General features: G+C 51.6%; 1 protein-coding gene across 1 annotated transcript in view; it reads left to right on the forward strand.

Annotated features, from left to right (window-relative positions):
- The first annotated feature begins 306 nt into the window (after nt 1-306).
- LOC135245078 (proline-rich protein 36-like) overlaps nt 307-18,528 on the forward strand; it is a 32,654-nt gene continuing 14,432 nt past the window's right edge. The window contains exon 1 of the mRNA XM_064317890.1: nt 307-2,871. Within this exon, the coding sequence (XP_064173960.1) occupies nt 894-2,871 (1,978 nt within the window). The 5' untranslated portion in view covers nt 307-893. The remainder of the gene's footprint in view (nt 2,872-18,528) is intronic.

Consider the following 18,528-nt stretch of genomic DNA (forward strand, 5'->3'; position numbering starts at 1 on the left):
CACTGGGTGACCACTGCATCTACCCACAGGAGACTGCAGTAGGGAGTTGTGTGGCTCTTGGCAACCCGAGCCTAGTCAGCGGATTAGTGTTCAATCAGAGTGGATTTTAGGTTTCCTGACACCACATGACTCTCACAGTGTGTATTCCTTTTGTGACTCGCCTCGGCCCTTCTCTCCCGAAATGCTTTCCCATAAAGCCATCGGTGCGGGTTCTTCAGACTAATTGATGGTTCCAGCAGGTAAGATGCACAGTTCTTTATCGGGGGATGCCAGGGGCATCTGCCTCAGGATGGGGCATCGGCATTATGTGAGTGTGTGGCTAGAATAAATTGCTGGGAGGGGACAGCAGAATTAAGCGGGTTTTATTTAGACGGTAATCCTTCATCGCAATCGCAGCGGCTAGTAAAATGTCCCGGCATAGGAAAGGATAAAGCTCCTGGATTATGGGAGGCCCCTCCCCCGTGTTTTCCTTTCTTTTTTCCCATCTTTCTCCTGTCTGTGCACACTGGGAGCCCCAGCATAAATCGCAGGAGCCTGTACGCTCAGAGGCCGGGCCACCATGGAGTAGCGAGGCTGGGCTTCAGCAGGTGTGTTTGTGTGGACGCGGCGCGCGGTGTCTCCTTTCCTTTCTTTGGCATCTGCTGCTAATATTTCCAGATATTAATTATTCAGCGATCGCCTGCGTGCGGGGGGCCACTTGATAGCGCGACCGCTAGGGAAGGGGCAGAAAAAAAGGAAAAGAAACTACAGCTGGAAACCGAGTGTAACGGCAATACCTTGAACGTCATCGCTATTTTTTCCCTTCCTTCTTTCTTTCCTATTCTTTTGATGTAAGCGTAACTGAAGACCTGAAAGAAAACACCCTGCGTTTTCCCCCCTCTCTTCCTTCTCCAATGCTGGTTAGCTGTAAGCAGTCGAGCCTCGGCCGGTCTCAGAGCTGGGACACCCTCGGGGGTAATGAAGGACACTGGGACAGGGAAGGCAGCTACGACCCCCAAGCTAGGATTTCGGGCCGGAGGAACTCGTTGACCTACGGGGGCGACGGCGGCGGCTGGTACGAGCCGCCTCCCCCGGGGGTTCGTCCCCCCGATTTGGATCTGAAACGGGAACCCTGCTCCTACCAGGACTCCCTCTACAACCAGGGCTACCCGGAGAGGCATGAGCAGCGAGCCATGAGGAAGAGCTCGGTGCCCGAACTGAACAGTCATTACGACAGGCCGGGCGTGGCCGCCAGGTCTCCCGCCCCCCCTCAGGATTACTACCAGCACGACCCTGCGCTCGCGGGACGGCCGGCCGAAGACCCGCGGGGGTTTTACAGGGGCGAGCAGCAGCACCCGCTGAGCAGGTCGGCCCAGCATTACGGGATGACCGCAGGGGGCCGGCCACCGTGGGATCAGGGGCAAGGGAGGCCCGGACCCCACCCCCAAATGCCTGCTCCTGCTCCTACCCCCGCTCCTGGGCCTCCTCCTCCGCCCACGGCGCACGAGATGAGCCGCCTTTACAGGGACCTGGCCGCGGCTAAGATGATGCAGGATGGCCAGCGCATGTCCGTCAGGGACCCGCCTCTGGGTCGCTATGCCGGGGAGTCCCCCGCTCAACGGTACGCTGCCGAGCTGCCCCCTCCTCCTCCCCCTCCCTCGCCAGGCCGGCCCGCCTACTGCGATGTTAACGGCCGCCCCCTGGACCCGCGGCAGCCCGCGCCCACCTGCCTGGTGGTGGACCCGGCGGCTCAGGGAATGGACGGGACCGTGTCCCGCGGGATGGTGCTCAGGCAGGAGAGCCCCTCCACGTACAGCCACGTCCCCATGCAAAACCTGCCCTACGACCCTGGCTACGACCCCAGCGTTTCCATGGGAGCGCCCATGGTCACGCCCGGCTCTATGGTGGGCCCTTCGCACCTCCCTCCGGCAGCGTCTCACCCAGCGGCTGTGCCTACAGCTACACCAGCGCCCCCTCCAACGCCGGCTCCGGGACCCCCTGTGGCGCCTGCTCCGTTGCCCCCGGTGACGCCTACGCCTGCGGACCCGAAGAGGAACGCGGACCCCGAATTCCTGGCGCTCCTACGTGGGGAGGGCCTGTCGGAGAGCACCATCACCTCCCTGCTCCAGCAGGGCTTCGACTCGGCCGCCATGCTGGCCATCATGGAGGAGAACGACGTGCGCTCCATGGCCCCCAACCTGGGCCAGGCCCGGGTGCTGTCCCGCATGGCCCTTAGCTTCAGACGGCCTGCCGAGACCCCCGCAGTGGCCCCCCAGGGCCCCGCCCGGCCCCGCTCCAACAGCTTCAGCTATCGAAATGACCTGTACCTGCAGCAGCAGGGTCTGGACCCCCAGCTATTGCCCCAGCCCCCGAATGCCATGCAGGCCATCTCAGGCCCACCCAGGGTGGGGGAGATCATGGGCAGGAGGCCCAACAGTGCCCCCTCTCAGCACCTTTTGGAAACTACTGGCTACCCCGGAGTCCGTTCCCCTGTGGGTTTCCCTGGCAACCCTGGCAACTACGGTAACCCTGCCCCCCAGGGTCGTCCCATGTCGGCCTACACTGGTCACCCTGGCAACCCCGGCTTCGCCATGGGGCCACAGCAGCACCCGCTGATGCCGCCCATCAACGCCGTGGTCACCCCCAGGGCGTACTCCACCAACTACACGGTGCCCATGGAGCTGATGAAGAGGGCGCCCAGCCTGCCGCCCACGTCGCCCATGCAGAGCCCCCACCCCAGCCCCCAGCCCATGCGCAAGTCCGGGGCACCACCCGAAAACACCATGATGCCCGGCGGCTCCTCCTTCCAAGCGCAGAACGCCTCCAACCAGAAGCTCACCCGCAGAACTGGCCCTCCGGTCATCGTCTCCACCATGGCCTCGCCTGACTCAAGTAACCTCCTTCCTACCTCCTCCTCTTCCTCAGCTCTAGCCTCTGTGTGTAATGATTGAGTACTTCATTTCAACTTAGGTGTATAGTATAATACATTTCGACAAGGACACATTTCATTCACTAAGTACATTTCATTTGCCTTCATTATCAGAAAAATGCCTCCTTTGTGCTGAATGAAAATGCTGCAGATGAGATGAGAAGAGATGTGCTAGGGAGAATCTTTCTGTGAAGTCAAGCTCCTGAAAGAGCCTGGTCTTTTGAAAAAAGAAAGACTGGTCTTTTGATACTTCATCAGTAGAAATACCTTGGTTCTTAGGCAACTGCATTAAATGGGTATAATATTATATGATCGAAATATAAACGCATTATCTTAGTTGAGTTAGAGTTCATTTTAAGAGTTCTTTGCATTTTGGCATAAGAGCACTTGTTACAAATAATGTGAACATTATCGTTTGGTAGCTTTTTAGATGAATAAGCTCCCCATCCACTTGTGACCTATTCAGTGACTCTGAGGGGTAAAATGTGAGAGGGGGAGAACATTCCTGCTGGTTAAAGAGGGCGGTTGAGGCGCATACATTCCCTCTGTCGTATGAAAGCACGCTTTGCTCTGTCCCTTTGCACTAAAAGGACAGCCTGTCTTTTCCACTCTCTGTTTTTGATCTAATGTGATAGACAAGTGGCCTTGACTACAGTGGAAGAAAGACAGGGTTGTAGAATGTAGACTGGAATTCTGAAATCTCTTGGGGGCCAGTCCATGGTCTACAGTCTGGCTGATAATGACCGCAGTTTACAGGAAGGTTTGGAAACTGTTAAATGTGCCAATTAGTGTATTTGGTGCAGATATTTTTGGGCTTTGGTTATGTGTATCCCTGTCTGACAGCTACAGACACTTAATGTTTTACGCCATCGGTGTGCCAGTGAATTATGTGAGTTGAAGACCTTTGGCTGCTAGGGATACATGTTCCATTAACTGTATGCATGGGCATTACAGTGAGAAAATGTTTATTCTTTTGAAATTTTAATTGAAAACAAAGTGTTCCAGGAGGCTTCTATTTCATATTGTTTTGTTATGCCAGCGTAATTTTATAAAACGTGTTTATATAAAGCAGAAAAAACAAATCTGTGGGGGAGTATGTGTGCTTTTGTGCTTTAGATGAAAATACATGGTGGCTCCTCCACTGACGTTTATTATACTGTTAAATGCAAAGGCGTTGGGACAGTGACACGGTTTTTGTTTTGGCTCTGTTCTGACGCACATTGGATTTGAAAAAAAAGAATGAATAGGAGGTCAAAGTGCATACAGTCAGCATTATTTTGATGGTATTCACATCCATATTTGGTGACCTGCGTAGGACTTACAGACCTTTTTACGAATAGTCTTTTTATATATTTACAGTTTTTTCATTAATTAATGAAAAAATCTATAAATAAAATATTAGAGTGTAGGCTACTATCCAAGCGAAGGTTCGCACAGTCCAGTAGTTTCATATCTGCCTAATAAAAGTGTAATTTTTCAGAACATTCATCATTAAAAATTCCCCCGTATCATATTCAGATATAACACTCAAAGCTGTTTTGGAATTGCATGTTCCGGTTGAGAATGCTCTCCTTTCTCTCAGTGATTTAACATTTTAGCTTTTACCGAATAATCGGAAGTTGTTGAAATGAGAAGCGAGCTGGCTGTAATGTTCTCTATTTTTCGATTCGTCTTAAACCGGAGAGTACCCAGCTTGCCATGGACTTAGCATTGCGCACCCAGCTGGGAGCTGATGGGTTCAAGTGTCCTCCTTGTGTTCTAGCTGAATGGGGGATGAATTTAATTAAGCAGTATTTTCACCTCCCCAGGCCACGGATATAATAGCAGCCGCGCGGCGCGGAGCGTGGTGGTGTGCGGAAAGGGTGCCGCCGTGTTTACACGCCGTGGCGACCTCCCCTCCGCAGGAGTCCGTGGCAAATTTCTCCTGGTTTCCGAGATTACCTGCGCCGATATTCTCAGGTTAAACATTCTTTCGTCACAACAGGCCTATTTGCATGCGGCTGACATTTGTTGCTTCGGTAATTTCATCTGTTAATGGACAGCCTGCAAAGCTGGTCTGAAAGCAAATTCCTTAATTGTCTGTTGCTAGGCAACCTAGGTTTTGGTGATAATCAGAGAAAGATTATCTCCTCTTGTAAGTAACAGAGAATTGTGTAGTTGAAGTGAGGCCTGGCGGAAATTGCTTTAAATTTGCATTTTCTGTTGTTTGTTCAAAGGAGAGCCTTTAGCTGAAGCTGTAAAAATAAAGAAGGCAATATGACAATGATTGTGTGTGGGCAGTTAAGTAAGTGCTTTAAAAAACTAAGAAGAAATGGTGAAATAAGAATATTGGTCTCTGAATATGGACCAACAACAGATACAACCACCTAACACCATTGGTGGTCTGGAAAATGCTGATTATGTTCTTGTAGCTGCAGGGCTGCATCTATGAATTCTTAGGCCCGGGACAGCCCTGTGGAGCTGAAAAAAGAATGAAAATTTTCATTAAATATCATGAGTGGATAATTAGAAAGAAATACCCAGTTACCCAAGTGAAGTGAGGTATTTAGTGATTAGCTGTGATATGTTTTGGCTGATTGTCAAGCTGTTGGCCAAGGCTGAGTGTATGCAGCCATAAAGCCTGGAAGCCACACCCACTCACTCTTCCCTGATTGGCTGAACTCTGTGAGCCACTTTTAAGAGTAATGCGGATAAATGGCCGAGTTGCCCCCCCCCCATGCTGGTGCTTCTAACGTGGAGGCGTTCTCACGATGGCCACGGACGTGTCAGTCAGACGCCCAGGGAGCGCCCCAGGTTAGTAACGTGCCCCGCTGTAGCCGGGTGGAGCTACCGAGCCCCGTGTGGTGTCCTTCCCTGGTACGGCCGTGTGGTGTCTTTCCCCAGTACAGCCGTGTGGTGTCCTTCCCTGGTACGGCCGTGTGGTGTCTTTCCCCAGTACAGCCGTGTGGTGTCTTTCCCCAGTACAGCCGTGTGGTGTCTTTCCCCAGTACAGCCGTGTGGTGTCCTTCCCTGGTACGGCCGTGTGGTGTCTTTCCCCAGTACAGCCGTGTGGTGTCTTTCCCCAGTACAGCCGTGTGGTGTCTTTCCCTGGTACGGCCGTGTGGTGTCTTTCCCCAGTACAGCCGTGTGGTGTCTTTCCCCGGTACAGCCGTGTGGTGTCTTTCCCCAGTACAGCCGTGTGGTGTCCTTCCCCGGTACGGCCGTGTGGTGTCCTTCCCCGGTACGGCCGTGTGGTGTCCTTCCCCGGTACGGTGCTCAGACCCCCTGCGGTAGATCAGGAGGAGCAGGTGTCCGCAGGTCCTGCGTTTTTATCTGCGGTTTCTCTGGACAGCTGCTCGCCTAGGCGAACAGCGGGTCTGCACTCCCTCTGTCGATCCTCTCTCGCTGGCGATGGGGGTGGGAGACCAGGATTTAGTGAGGGGGAAAGGTACACAGACCCTCCCTGGCATCACGCCAGGAGGCTATGGGAGATGGGAGGAGCTGAAGGGTTAATCGCCCCCAACTACCACCCCCCCCCTCCCTCAGAGGAAGCCACCGCTCTGCCTGACAATTGCGTAACCTTTCCGGATATCATCCCTGGGGGAGGGGCTAGAGGAGGGGGTCCATTTATTGTTCCCCTGTCCAGGAATTCATTCCCCCTCTCCTTCTCTGATGTACTTCATTGCACGTTAGTTTTTTCCCGCACCTATTTCTGCGTGTGCCCGTGAGTGAATTAATTTGAATAATGTCCACATCAACAAAAAAAGCCCTGGATATGGGTTTCTTTTCCGAAGAAAGTTCATCTTTATGCTAGCAGGGAAAGGGGTAGAATACCTTTTTTAGGATACCTTTTTTAACAGTATGTTGTTGCTCTTCTGTCGTTCAGTGTAATACATACTATACATTTCACCAGGACTTCCTTCTCTTCGTCTTGTGTTCATTTGTGTTTCACCTGTGTGTGTGTGTGCAAGAGGGAAAGAGGTAGTGTGAGAGTGAATGAGAAAGAGAATGTATTTGTATGTGCATGTGAAAATGCCAAGTAAATATAAATGCTTTATGTGTGCGTGTGTGAGAGTGCGTGTCAGTGAATGAGTTCTGGCTAAATGTTAGCCTGTATCTATGTGTGAGTGTGTGAGAGTGCGTGTCAGTGAATGAGTTCTGGCTAAATGTTAGCCTGTATCTATGTGTGCGTGTGTGAGAGTGCGTGTCAGTGAATGAGTTCTGGCTAAATGTTAGCCTGTATCTATGTGTGCGTGTGTGAGAGTGCGTGTCAGTGAATGAGTTCTGCAATGTTAGCCTGTATCTATGTGTGCGTGTGTGAGAGTGCGTGTCAGTGAATGAGTTCTGGCTAAATGTTAGCCTGTATCTATGTGTGCATGTGTGAGAGTGCGTGTCAGTGAATGAGTTCTGGCTAAATGTTAGCCTGTATCTATGTGTGAGTGTGCTGGCTGACTGTGAGATTGCTGTAGAGGGCAGAGAGGATACCGATTCCCTCCTTCCCAGACACCCCTGCCTGCAGCAGGAAGCCCAGGGAATGTGACCGGCCTCTGCTGGGATGCAGTAGCGTCCAACCTGTTTCAGCAAACTGCACTGCAGCTTTGCTAGCGTGGCTGTCCTGGCATGGCTTTCCTAGCGCAGCTTTGCTAGCGTACATTTGCTTGCATTGCTTACCTAACGCAGCTTTGCTAGCATAGCTTTGCTAGTTTTGCAAGGTACCATTGCTACCATAGCTACCATAGCTTCTGGATCTGAAGGGAGGGTGGGGAAGTGGGGTGGTGGGGACAGCGAGAGAATGAGGCCAAATGAAAGCATTCTTACTATGCCCCTCCACTGCTAATTGAGCAGTTTCAGTGTCTTCCTTGGCATGCCGGTTGTGGGTGCAAATCAGCTGTGTTCTCGGGGAAGCGGAGGAGGGGCAGATCTGAGGGATTAGCGCGGAAAAATCCCAGCGACCATCTATAGTGTCGAGGAGGAGTGGGAGGGAGGTCACGGAAGCAGGAAACGGGTGTTCGGCCCTGCGTCACCGTGTAATCCCAATAGAATGAATGAACACTGATAATCCTCCCTTCAGAATTATGACTGTAATTTGATGGCTCACGGGTGGACATGCTTCTCAGCAGCGGAATCTGACATTCGTCCTTCATTTTTTGGCCGGCTCAAATGTCAGAGTGACGGTGGCAGAACCTCTGTATGGATTACCTTACTCAAGAAGCAAGTGAGGTCCAATTTTTGTTGCAAAGAAAGCATGGAAAGGGTTTTTCTTTTAGCTTTGCAGTTTCCTCCAAAACCTCATCAGATTTCCTTCTCATTGTTAATCTCCACAAATCATTCCATCGCTGTGTATTGGGATTAACAGCTTTGCAAAGTGAGCCAACTCATAAGGGGTGGGATGAAATGAGATTATTGGGGTGGGGGTCGGTGGTTGGAGACCTGAATGAGCAAACCGACCACAGAAGCATCAGCCCCTTACATGGCTTCCTACCCACACTGGCTATTTGCCCCCCTCATCCTCGGACCTGGAGCAAAGGTGGGGAGGGGGACCCTGTACAGAGGGTTCCTAGGGGCTCATTTTTCCCATGCTCTCTTAAAGCTGACCCCACTGAGTGCTCTCTCCGCCACAAACTACTTTCCGCCTTAAGGTTCTGAAGTTCTTTTTATTTTCTGTTTTTCTTCTTTTTTATTTTCCTTCGTAATTTCATGCTGTGATTATTATGATGTTTTTTTTTTGCACCCCGGGAAGCAGGGCTCGTCTCGGTTTCCTTTTTAAAACGCATGTTGTGGCAAAGACTGCTGGGATTGTCCCAAAAGGAAAAAGATGAAAAAGAAATTAAGAATGAGGCTCTTCTGCCCTCATACTCCCCCCCCCCCCACACACACACCCACACACACACCCTTTCTTTGTATTCTGCTTGGTTCTCGGAGCCACTCCCCGGTCACCCTGAATTATTCATTCAGCGAAAATGAAAACCTCATGGATATTGAGTTACTGTGCCGTGGCGGCCGTGGCGGCCGGGCTAACCTTGTGTTTTGTGAAACAGAGTCACGGGGTGCGGCTTGCAGGAGCTCTCAGTGCGTGGTCTCACACAGGCATCTGCGCTGTGTGTGTGTGTGTGTGTGTGTGCGCGCGCACATGCGCGTATATGCGTATACATAGTTTTTACTTTATTGCACAGCACCCTGTAATTTTCAAGTAATGTTTGGGCCAGTCAGTGTTTCTATGTGAGGTGATCATTGCAAGCAGGCAGGTGTGAGCAGAAACATAAATGATGTCTGCCCCCCCTCCCCCTCACTTCCCTCCCCGTGCCTATGAGCATGTCTTTTGGACATTCACTATGTGATTATTTCAGTACCAACCAGGGAGCATCTGGCTCTGTCTTAATATAAAGAGGAAACTGAAGGTCACAGTCTCTGGAATAGATCATGCAAACTGTACATCATATAATAATAATAATAATAATAATAATAATAATAATAATAATAATACTCAGCATCAATGACTTTGTAAATATAGGTATTTTCGTGAAAAAACCCAATATGTTGATTGAATCTCCTCCCTTGGACCATTGTCTTTCAAGGTTGTTTTCTTTTGCACAAAATGCCAGACTTCTGGGAAAAGTGCTAATGGCTTGCCATGCTTAAGAAAAGCACCAATTTTCTCTGATCCAAAGCTTTGGAAATGTCAATCACACAAGAGCTCCTTTGAACAATTTCTGTGTTTGTGCAGTTGAAACACACCACTTCCTTGATCGTCCCTAATTATAAAATAATAATAATAATCTCCTATAATGGATTCAACAATTGTGGTGTCTTAGTTTGGTGCCCTTATTTTCTTTACTTCCATAGTTATTTTTAATGCCAGAAATGTTTGTTCCCTGTAGACAAATTGATGCATTGAGAATATTTCTTGAGGATAAAAAATAACCTTGAATCTGTGCAGGTTTTTGTTATTGAATGTTTATCTCAGTCACACATAGAAAACTGTGCATAGTGGAGGTTGTGCAGATCTGGAGCAGTTAAATTACATTAATGGATTCCATACAGAGTGTTAAAGTGCCCTGTTAAACCCAAATAGCAATCTCTTCGTGGCCTATTGTAGAATGAATCCAATTACTGTTTTCTAAGGTTGGCCTGTGTGTTTGTGTGCGCACGTGTGTGTGTGTGTGCGTGCGTGCCTGCATGCATGCGTGTGTGCGCATGTGTATATTTGTGCGCTACATGCTAACATTCGCACCAGCCCTGATGTTTCCCTGTGTGTATGCTTGCTGGCGTTCTGCTGTTTTATTTATTTATTCCCCCGAATGCGAGCTCTGTAATTTAACCTCTCCACTCAGCTGCGGGAGCCAAGAAGCAAATCCCATTCTCCCGGGGGCGGGGTTCTCCAGCTGCAGGTCATGTGACACATTCCCCCTCTCACCTCTGATTGGGCATGGGGGGGTGGTGAAGGGAATTTGGCCAGGGTGTTAGGGAGCATGCAGGGGACACATCTGCTGACGGGGTGTGCGTGTTACATCACCTGTAGAGCGTGTTTGCTTGCACTGAGATGACGGTCGAGACTTACAGCTGTGTAAGTGTTTTAATGCTGGAACCCTTGCCCTGCTGTTGTAGCTGTGGCTTGCCAGAGCAGGGCTGTATGGATAGTAATGGACACCAGCTGCATGCTGGGAGATGAACTAATAGTGGGGCGGTAGGTTGTGGGGCATGGGGGTGGACAGAAATGGCGGGCGGGGGGTACTGCAGTTCATAATTTCGGGCTGTGCTTTGAGTTAGGGGGGAAGTGTCACCCTGCTGGGGGTGGTGGGGTGGGGGTGGGGGTGTGCTTTTGGCTTGTTTGGATCCCTCTCCCAGGCCAGATGGCTCGTGTCACAGAGGAGAGACGAAGGGGAGTCTGGGAGGCATGAGAATGGAAGGGGGGGCGGGGGGGCTGCTCAGAGACGAGCTCCCAGAGTGACTCCACATCTGGGGCCCACCTGCAGCTGCGCCTCTCTCTCTCTCTCTCACTCTCTATCTCTCTCTCTCTCTCTCACTCTCTATCTCTCTGTGTCTCTGCCTCTCTCTCGCTCTCTCTCTCTCTCTCTCTGTCTCTCTCTCTAGGCTGTGATTTGTGGAAGAAATTCTTTCTTTTTCTTCATATTTCTCCACATTTGGGGGGGGATGGCTTCAGGTTGAGTACACGCACAGGGTCTGTGTATGCATTTGAGTGTGTGCGTGTGTGTGTGTGTGTAGAGAGAGAGAGAGAGAGAGTGGGGGGTTGCACTGTACTCAGGCATTACTTGTATTTTATTACTCCATTTGCAATGGTGCGTTTTTTGTCTCCAGACAGTAATAATAGGCTGTGACATGCGCTTTGCTACTCTTTGCTCTTTCTTCCTCCAGTGGGGGGTGTGTGGGGAGATGGGAGGGGGGGAGGGGGGCGGGGCCCCTCTAGTGCTGTTCTTTGTTTTTCTGAGACTGTTGTGTCAACCATGGCCCAATGGAGGCAGTGTGTTTCTGAGCTTCACTCTCTGTGAGGTAGACTCTGTACTTTATCAGTTAAATAAAAGACATTTATTTTTTATTTCTACAACTGGATATCTGTTTAAACGTGTATTCCTTGACTGTGCCCGCAACAGAAGTGTCCCTCCTGGGATTCGAACTGGCAGACTCTTGCTAACAAGTTCCCCTGACCACTGTGTCACGCCAGCACAAATCTGTCAGCCAGGCGGTCACTGGGAAAACAAATGGCTTGGGTGAGAGCTGAGTTAGGCCGACATGTTTGAGTCAAAGCACAACAACTTTTTCCTTCTTCACCAGCATCTCTGTCGGAGCCGGCCATGCATATTGTTAGAGGGGCACATCTGAGTGAGTGTTTTCTGTAGAGGAACAGGAAGCGCTGGTGAAGTTCAGTGAGGTTCAGGGTCCTCCTTTTCCTGCTGTGTGTTTTTAGTGCCGGTGTTGTTCTGTGTGAGAATGATGTTTCTGGGCTTTGAGAGAGAAGTCTGGAGCAGGTTGGAACAGCAGAAAGCCGACTCCTGCTTTGACAGAGTCGTGCGTAACGCACAGAGAGCAGAGCTGTCATTCAGAAGCGCCGAGTCCCCGTAGCGTGTAGCCTTTTAAAGGCCAGTCACGCGCGCAGGGTCCAGGTCCAGCCGGTTCCCGAGGCGCGCGGAGAGAAATGTAATTAAAGCAGGGCAGCGTGGCCGAGATCCTTGCACCCGCGCCGGGCCTGCCGCCGCTACTGAAACGGAGCCCCCGCGTGGAGCGGCTCAACCCTTCTCCGCTACCTTCTCTAACAGTGTCCTGTTACTGACGGGTCATGTGATCCTTATGGCGCGACCTGTAAGGGTATGAGGCAAGGCACTCGTCTTTCGGTTTGTTTTATTTCCTTTAATCCTATTAAGTGCTTTGCGGGATGAAGATGGGTTTGCGTTCCGGAGGCTCACGGCTGCAGGGGCAGTTATTATGCAGTCAGGCTGACCAGCAGCCTGTTCAAGCAGCGTAGTGGTGCTGCGACCGCGCGCTTTAGTGAGGTGGGTACAGTAGCGGCATTCTACAGGAAGCTGTGCTTGTGTGTGTAAGGAAGCTGTGCTTGTGCTGTTAGGAACTGCTTGTGCTGTTCAGAATGTTTGGTGCTGTTCTACAGGAAGCTGTGCTGTGTGTGCTGTTCTACAGGAACTGGCTGGTGCTGTCTAGAGCGTGCTGTGTGTGCTGTTCTACAGGAAGCTGTGCTGTGTGTGCTGTTCTACAGGAAGCTGTGCTGTGTGTGCTGTTCTACAGGAAGCTGTGCTGTGTGTGCTGTTCTACAGGAAGCTGTGCTGTGTGTGCTGCTCGTCCCTCGTTTGCCTGACTCGTCAACATAAAGCAAAGCAAATCTGGAGCTTTAATTCAGTTTGGTTTGGTTTGGTTTGGCGCTTTGTGCGGATAGAGATGTTTTAGCGGGAAATGTGGAAATGGGAGCGGGCGGCGGGAGCGTCACGGCCTCCTCTCGGCCCTCCCGCGAGCCGCGGCGGCGGCGGGGACGCGGCGCTGAGCCGTGACCTTCGCGTCTGTTTATAGTTCCCAGCGAGCGGACCCTAAAGAGCGGCCACCGCTGGGGGCTCCGAGAATGTGCCAGAGTTCAGTCGACTGCACTTCCTTTGAAAGCTCTCTCAATCGCGCCGCGGGTCTGAGCGTGTGGGGGGGGGCTCAGTCTGAGCGGGGAGAGAGAGAGAGTGGGCGTGCTGGGCTGCTCGGATCTGCTGGAACACGCTCGCCTCGACCTGCAGGTGGTTTTGTCTGACGGAGCCGAGGACAGGGTGGGGGAGGGGAGGGGAGGAGGGGGGGAGGGGGGGAGGCACAGATGTGGCCGTGAATATTTGCGGAGATCGGAGCTGCTGATATTCATAACGGAGGATCTGTTCTGTGCTTATTAATATTTACGTGTCACTCAGCGTGAGGGAAATAAAGCAGAGACGACCGTCTTCAGCTCATAAATCACCCCGACGGCGCAGGGGAGGGAAAAGCAAATATGTACACAGTATTAAATCAGCTCTGGCACAGTGCATTACAGTGAGCTTAATTCTTATTCAGATCATTTATTTATTTATAATCATTATTATTGTTATTATTATTATTATGTGTGGCTAGGTATTGTTCCTACTGCTGACCCTCTGAAGTTGTTAGCTTTTTGGCTTTGGGTTTGTACTCAGTTTGTTGATTGAAAGTGAAAGGTGCCAAACAGAAGATCCCTGAGAGAGGCTCTCTGTGCACGGCTCTCTGTGCACGGCTCTCTGTGCACGGCCCTCTGTGCAGGTTCTGTGCACGGCTCCTGGCACGGCTCTCCTGTGCAGCTCTCATTGCCTGGGCTCTTCTGTGCACAGACGGTCTTGGGGTCAGCTCCCTCTGTCACGCCGCCTGTGCACGCCTTGCACGGCTCTCTGTGCACGGCTCTCTGTGCACGGCTCTCTGTGCACGGCCCTCTGTGCACGGCCCTCTGTGCACGGCCCTCTGTGCACGGCCCTCTGCGCTCAGCTCTCTGTGCACGGCCCTCTGTGCACGGCTCTCTGTGCACGGCTCTCTGTGCACGGCCCTCTGTGCACGGCTCTCTGTGCTCGGCTCTCTGTGCACGGCTCTCTGTGCACGGCTCTCTGTGCACGGCCCTCTGTGCACGGCTCTCTGTGCACGGCTCTCTGTGCACTGCTCTCTGTGCACGGCTCTCTGTGCTCAGCTCTCTGTGCACGGCTCTCTGTGCTCAGCTCTCTGTGCACTGCTCTCTGTGCTCAGCTCTCTGTGCTCAGCTCTCTGTGCACGGCTCTCTGTGCTCAGCTCTCTGTGCACTGCTCTCTGTGCACGGCCCTCTGTGCACGGCTCTCTGTGCACGGCTCTCTGTGCTCAGCTCTCTGTGCACGGCTCTCTGTGCACGGCTCTCTGTGCACGGCTCTCTGTGCACGGCGGAGGCCTGGCCTGCTGTGCTGTTCTGTGCGTACTGTGGGGGTGCCGGGCGACGTCCTCTCCAGAGCTGTGAGCTCTGCATTAGCGCTGAGTGCCTTTCATTACCGTGCGGTGCACAGACAGGTCTGATGGGGTCAGGCTGGGAGCGGCCGGCTGGCCTGTTTTCACCTCGCTGAAGCCCTTAGCTTCCCCCACACACTCATGTCCACAGCTTCCCTCTGCTGTTGGGTGAGGTCAAAGTCACTTCAGCATCGCTGCTCATATTTAAATGAGTTCTCTCTCTTTTTCTTGGAGTTTTCTTTTTGAGCCAAAAGTTTGCTTTTATTAATGTAACGGTCAGTTGGTCTGTTGTCCAGCAATGTCAGTTAATCAAAATAATCTCTAATTGTCCTCAAACACGATTGAGATCAATAGAGGTTTGCGTCTTGCAAAATTGCAGTGTAGACCAAGCCTGTTCACCTGGGGGTCAAATTTGACCCATTATAGACAAACTCTTGGCCCCCTTATCATTCAAAAGAAAAAGCCAAATGCAGCTAAATTTGTGACTGTTTCCAGGACTGTATCTGCACACCACCCACTAGTGACAGAATAATAAGTATTAGCTGAGCGTATTTTAAGACAGGATGTGTTTGTATGCAACACACCTTTTTTGTAAATTTCTACAATACATTGTTATATAAATTGTATGTGTAAATTATTTTGCCCACACACTCCATATGGGGTGAATGATTACATTTCCAGTTTTTCTGTAATGGTCTTCGATGTACCTTTGTATTTGTATTACCTTTGTATTTCAAAGGGGGTTTTTGGCTTCTTTCCCATATATCGTATGCACATCCACAGCATATTTGGGGGGCGGAGGTTCAGACTAACCCGACTACGTCTCTGAAACTGTTCATGGCTGCGGCGACAGACATTGCTGTTGATGTTTGTTTGCTTTGCAGCCCTGATGCTGATCATTTGCGAGAGTCGTAGTGCATGGGTATTTTAAACACGCTCTTAATAGGCCATACGTGCACCTCTTACCCTGTCCCTGCAATCAAACCTCACCCGGTCACACTGACTTAATGCTGCTGTTACTGCAGTGTTACTGTGTGAGGAAACGCAATGTGTATTTGGGCATGATCCCACGCTGTGATACGCGCTGTTCCTTGCCAGCTGAAAATGGGGGGGGGGGGGGGGTGACACCCGGCTGAATAGAAATCCCGTCAGAAATGTTTGCCTGATTTATTTCTGCATTTGTTCAGAGAAAGAAAAGAACGGGGAGGGTTCTTTTTTTAGGAGCGAAAGAGAGCGAGGGAGAAATTGCTGTGTAATGGAGGAGAGAGGAGATCGAACGTGTGAGTGAGAGAGAGGGGGGAAAAAAGGGGCTGGCGTTCTTAAAATGCTGTGGAGGCCAGATCACAAATAAAAAAAAATTAGAGAGGGGGGAGGAAGAGAGGGAAGAGGGAAGGAAAAATGAGTGGAGTCACAGCGAGGCGAATGGCAGAGTGACTGGTACAAGGCGGGAGCGCAGCAGCACATGCCGAGACTGGCGCTGGAGCAGAGATCGCGTCGCTCGCTCTCCTGAGCGTGCTTCCGTTGCGCTTTGTTTTTTCCCTCCTTCCTCTTCTTCTCCTCCTTTTTCTCCTGCTTCGTACAAAAGGCTGGTTGGAGAAAAGGCTGAGCCCTTAAAGAGCCAGGGCGCGAGCGCCGAGTGCTAAGCCCGCGATCGCCAGTTTTTTTTTCTCTTTTTTTTTTGGTTTTGTTTTTCTTCTTTCTTGCGACTGAGCTGAAGTGCAGAGCGGGGAGGAGAGAGAGGCGCTGGAGGGAAGGAGAAGTGCCGTTTCTTTTCTTTTTTTAAACCAGGGAAGACGAGACGGAGCTGAGGGCGGGATTGAGGAGAGGGGGGCCAAAAGACCCCAAAAAAAGCCCTTTCCTGACCCTCGGCCGTCCGCTCGCGGAGTGCCGTCCGTCTCCGCCTCTTCCACAGGGACCTGTCTAAAGATGGAGGGAGGAAAGAGGGAGAAGTGCGGACTCAGCCGGAGAGCCCTTCCCTAGCCGACGGGACCGAGAGAGAGGGCGAGAGAGGAGTAACAGGGCGAGGGAGGGGGGGCGCAGAGGGGAGGAGGAGGAGGAGGAGGAGGAGGAGGAGAGGGGGAGATACCCCCAGGACTCACTCTGAGAATCTTTTTTTTTTTTTTTTTTCTGCCATGTGCAGCACTTAATCAGAAGAATGTGGAGACAACATTTTCCAGGCAAGGAGCACGTTTCCCTTCTCTCTTCTGTTTGTCTAATAAAGTCTGGCATGTGTTGGGGGGGGAGTGATTGGGGGGGGGGGGGGTCGTGGGGGTTCTAACTGCCCAGGTTTTTTTCACCCCTCTTATCGCATGAAGCAGCTGAATAGAGAAATCTTAGGGGAAAAGCATGAGAGAGAGAGAGAGAGATGGAGGGAAAGACGGAGAAGACGTATGTGCGCGATTGGGCAGCCAGATGCTGCACTTTTTAGCAGGGTGCTGTACTGCGGTGCGAGCCTGTCTGTTGGGTAGCGGAGCGCCGTAGCGCCGTAGCGCCGTAGGTTAGCGAGCGGCGAGTCCGGCGGCCGCTGCTGACGCGCGCTTTTGTCTCTGGCCCCCGAGTGTGCGCCGGAGAGCCCGGCTCAGCGGGGCGGCACAGAAGGGTCCTTTCACCGGGGAGCCAGGGGACGGGTGCCAGCAGCAGGGGGGTGGCGCGGGCGGGGCCGGGGCGGGGAGGACAAACGGCCTTTGTGTGATGCGGGGGGTTGTGGGGTGGCGGGGCGGGGGGGCGGGCGGGGGGGGGGGGGGTGCACTGTGGAGCCTGGAGCTCCTGCTTCTACGCTGTGTCTCACATCCACGCGCTGTCTGTGTGTGGACGGGGGTGCGTTGGGGATAGGGCTCGTGAGCGTTTGAGTGTGCTTACTGGACCGTGTGTGTGCCTGTGTGCATGCATATCTGTGTGCGTGTTTGCGTATGTGTGTGAGAGAGAGGGAGAGCGAGAGAGCGAGAGAGGAACTCTGTGTGTCTTGGAGTGGTTCAGTGTTCCAGACAGCACTGGCTTAACTCCAGCAGTAAGGAGAGGAAACTCTTGAGAAGAGAAACAGTGCTGTTTCACCCGTCCGCACATCTGTGCATTGTGTCATTGGTTCTTAATTCTCAAGTCGGGTGCATTATACTGGCTTTTTGTTATCAGTGTGTGTTTGTCTGCATGCATATCTGTGTGTGTGTGTGTATGTGTACATACTTTTGTGTGTCTGTGTGCAGACATATTTGTGTGTTTATTTGTGTGCTTGTGTGTGCGTGTGTGCGTGCATGTGCTGTGTAAATTCACAGCCTTTGCCCAAATTTCCCTCTGTTAACTTATTATTTCAGAGAGGAATATTTATTGCTGGGCGTTTGTGGCGGTGAATTTGGTTTGAACTCTCAGTGTGTGGACAGTCTTGGCTCTCTGTGCTGGCCTCTCATCCTGTGAGGGCCAGTTCTGGCTCCGGTGCAGAATCGGGGTGAGCTGCACCCCCCCCCACCCCCCCCCATACACACACCCGCCAGCAAGCCACCCACAACAGTGGCCACGGCACCTTGGGGTTGCTAGGTAACCAGAACCAGCTGTTGGCGGAGATCTGGATCCCGACTCCGCGTTCTCGGCCGCCCGCCGGCTGCTTGGCGGGAAAGAGAGGAGCCGCCACAAAAACTCCCCCCCCCCCCCCGGCCTCCGCTGGGACCCGACACCACCAGCATTACGGAAAATATTCCTCATTTCCTTTTGTTTTTTTGGGATTTTTTTTTTTTTGTCGGCTGGGCCGTTGGGAGCTATCGCACATGATGTCATCTAGCTTGAAGTTAAGCTGACTGCATCGCCCTCTCAAAAAATAAAAAATACAAAACTGGGACTTTTTTTCCCCCCTCTATCCGTAAGGAGAGCAGCCTGATGTGAAATGTAAAGGTAACAAACAGATTTTCAAAAGGGAGGGTCGAGGGGAAAAAAGTAATAGCTGCATTTTTTCATTTTGAATCGGAAAGCTATGTTTCCTAAAAGTGTGACTCATACGCTGTAACACATTCACTGCAGTCTCTGATTTTTCATCTAAAGGTGAGTACATTACTCATCGTTTAGCTAATGTTGTTTTTTTTCTGATTCAGTTTTTTAACGGTGACTAAATCAAAGGATGACAGACATACATATTAACTGCTATGTATTTCCGTGAGCTCTGGTTATCCTCTGTCCCTCTTTGTCCTGTG

Source organism: Anguilla rostrata, chromosome 18 (assembly GCF_018555375.3).
Source record: "Anguilla rostrata isolate EN2019 chromosome 18, ASM1855537v3, whole genome shotgun sequence".
NCBI lineage: Eukaryota > Metazoa > Chordata > Actinopteri > Anguilliformes > Anguillidae > Anguilla > Anguilla rostrata.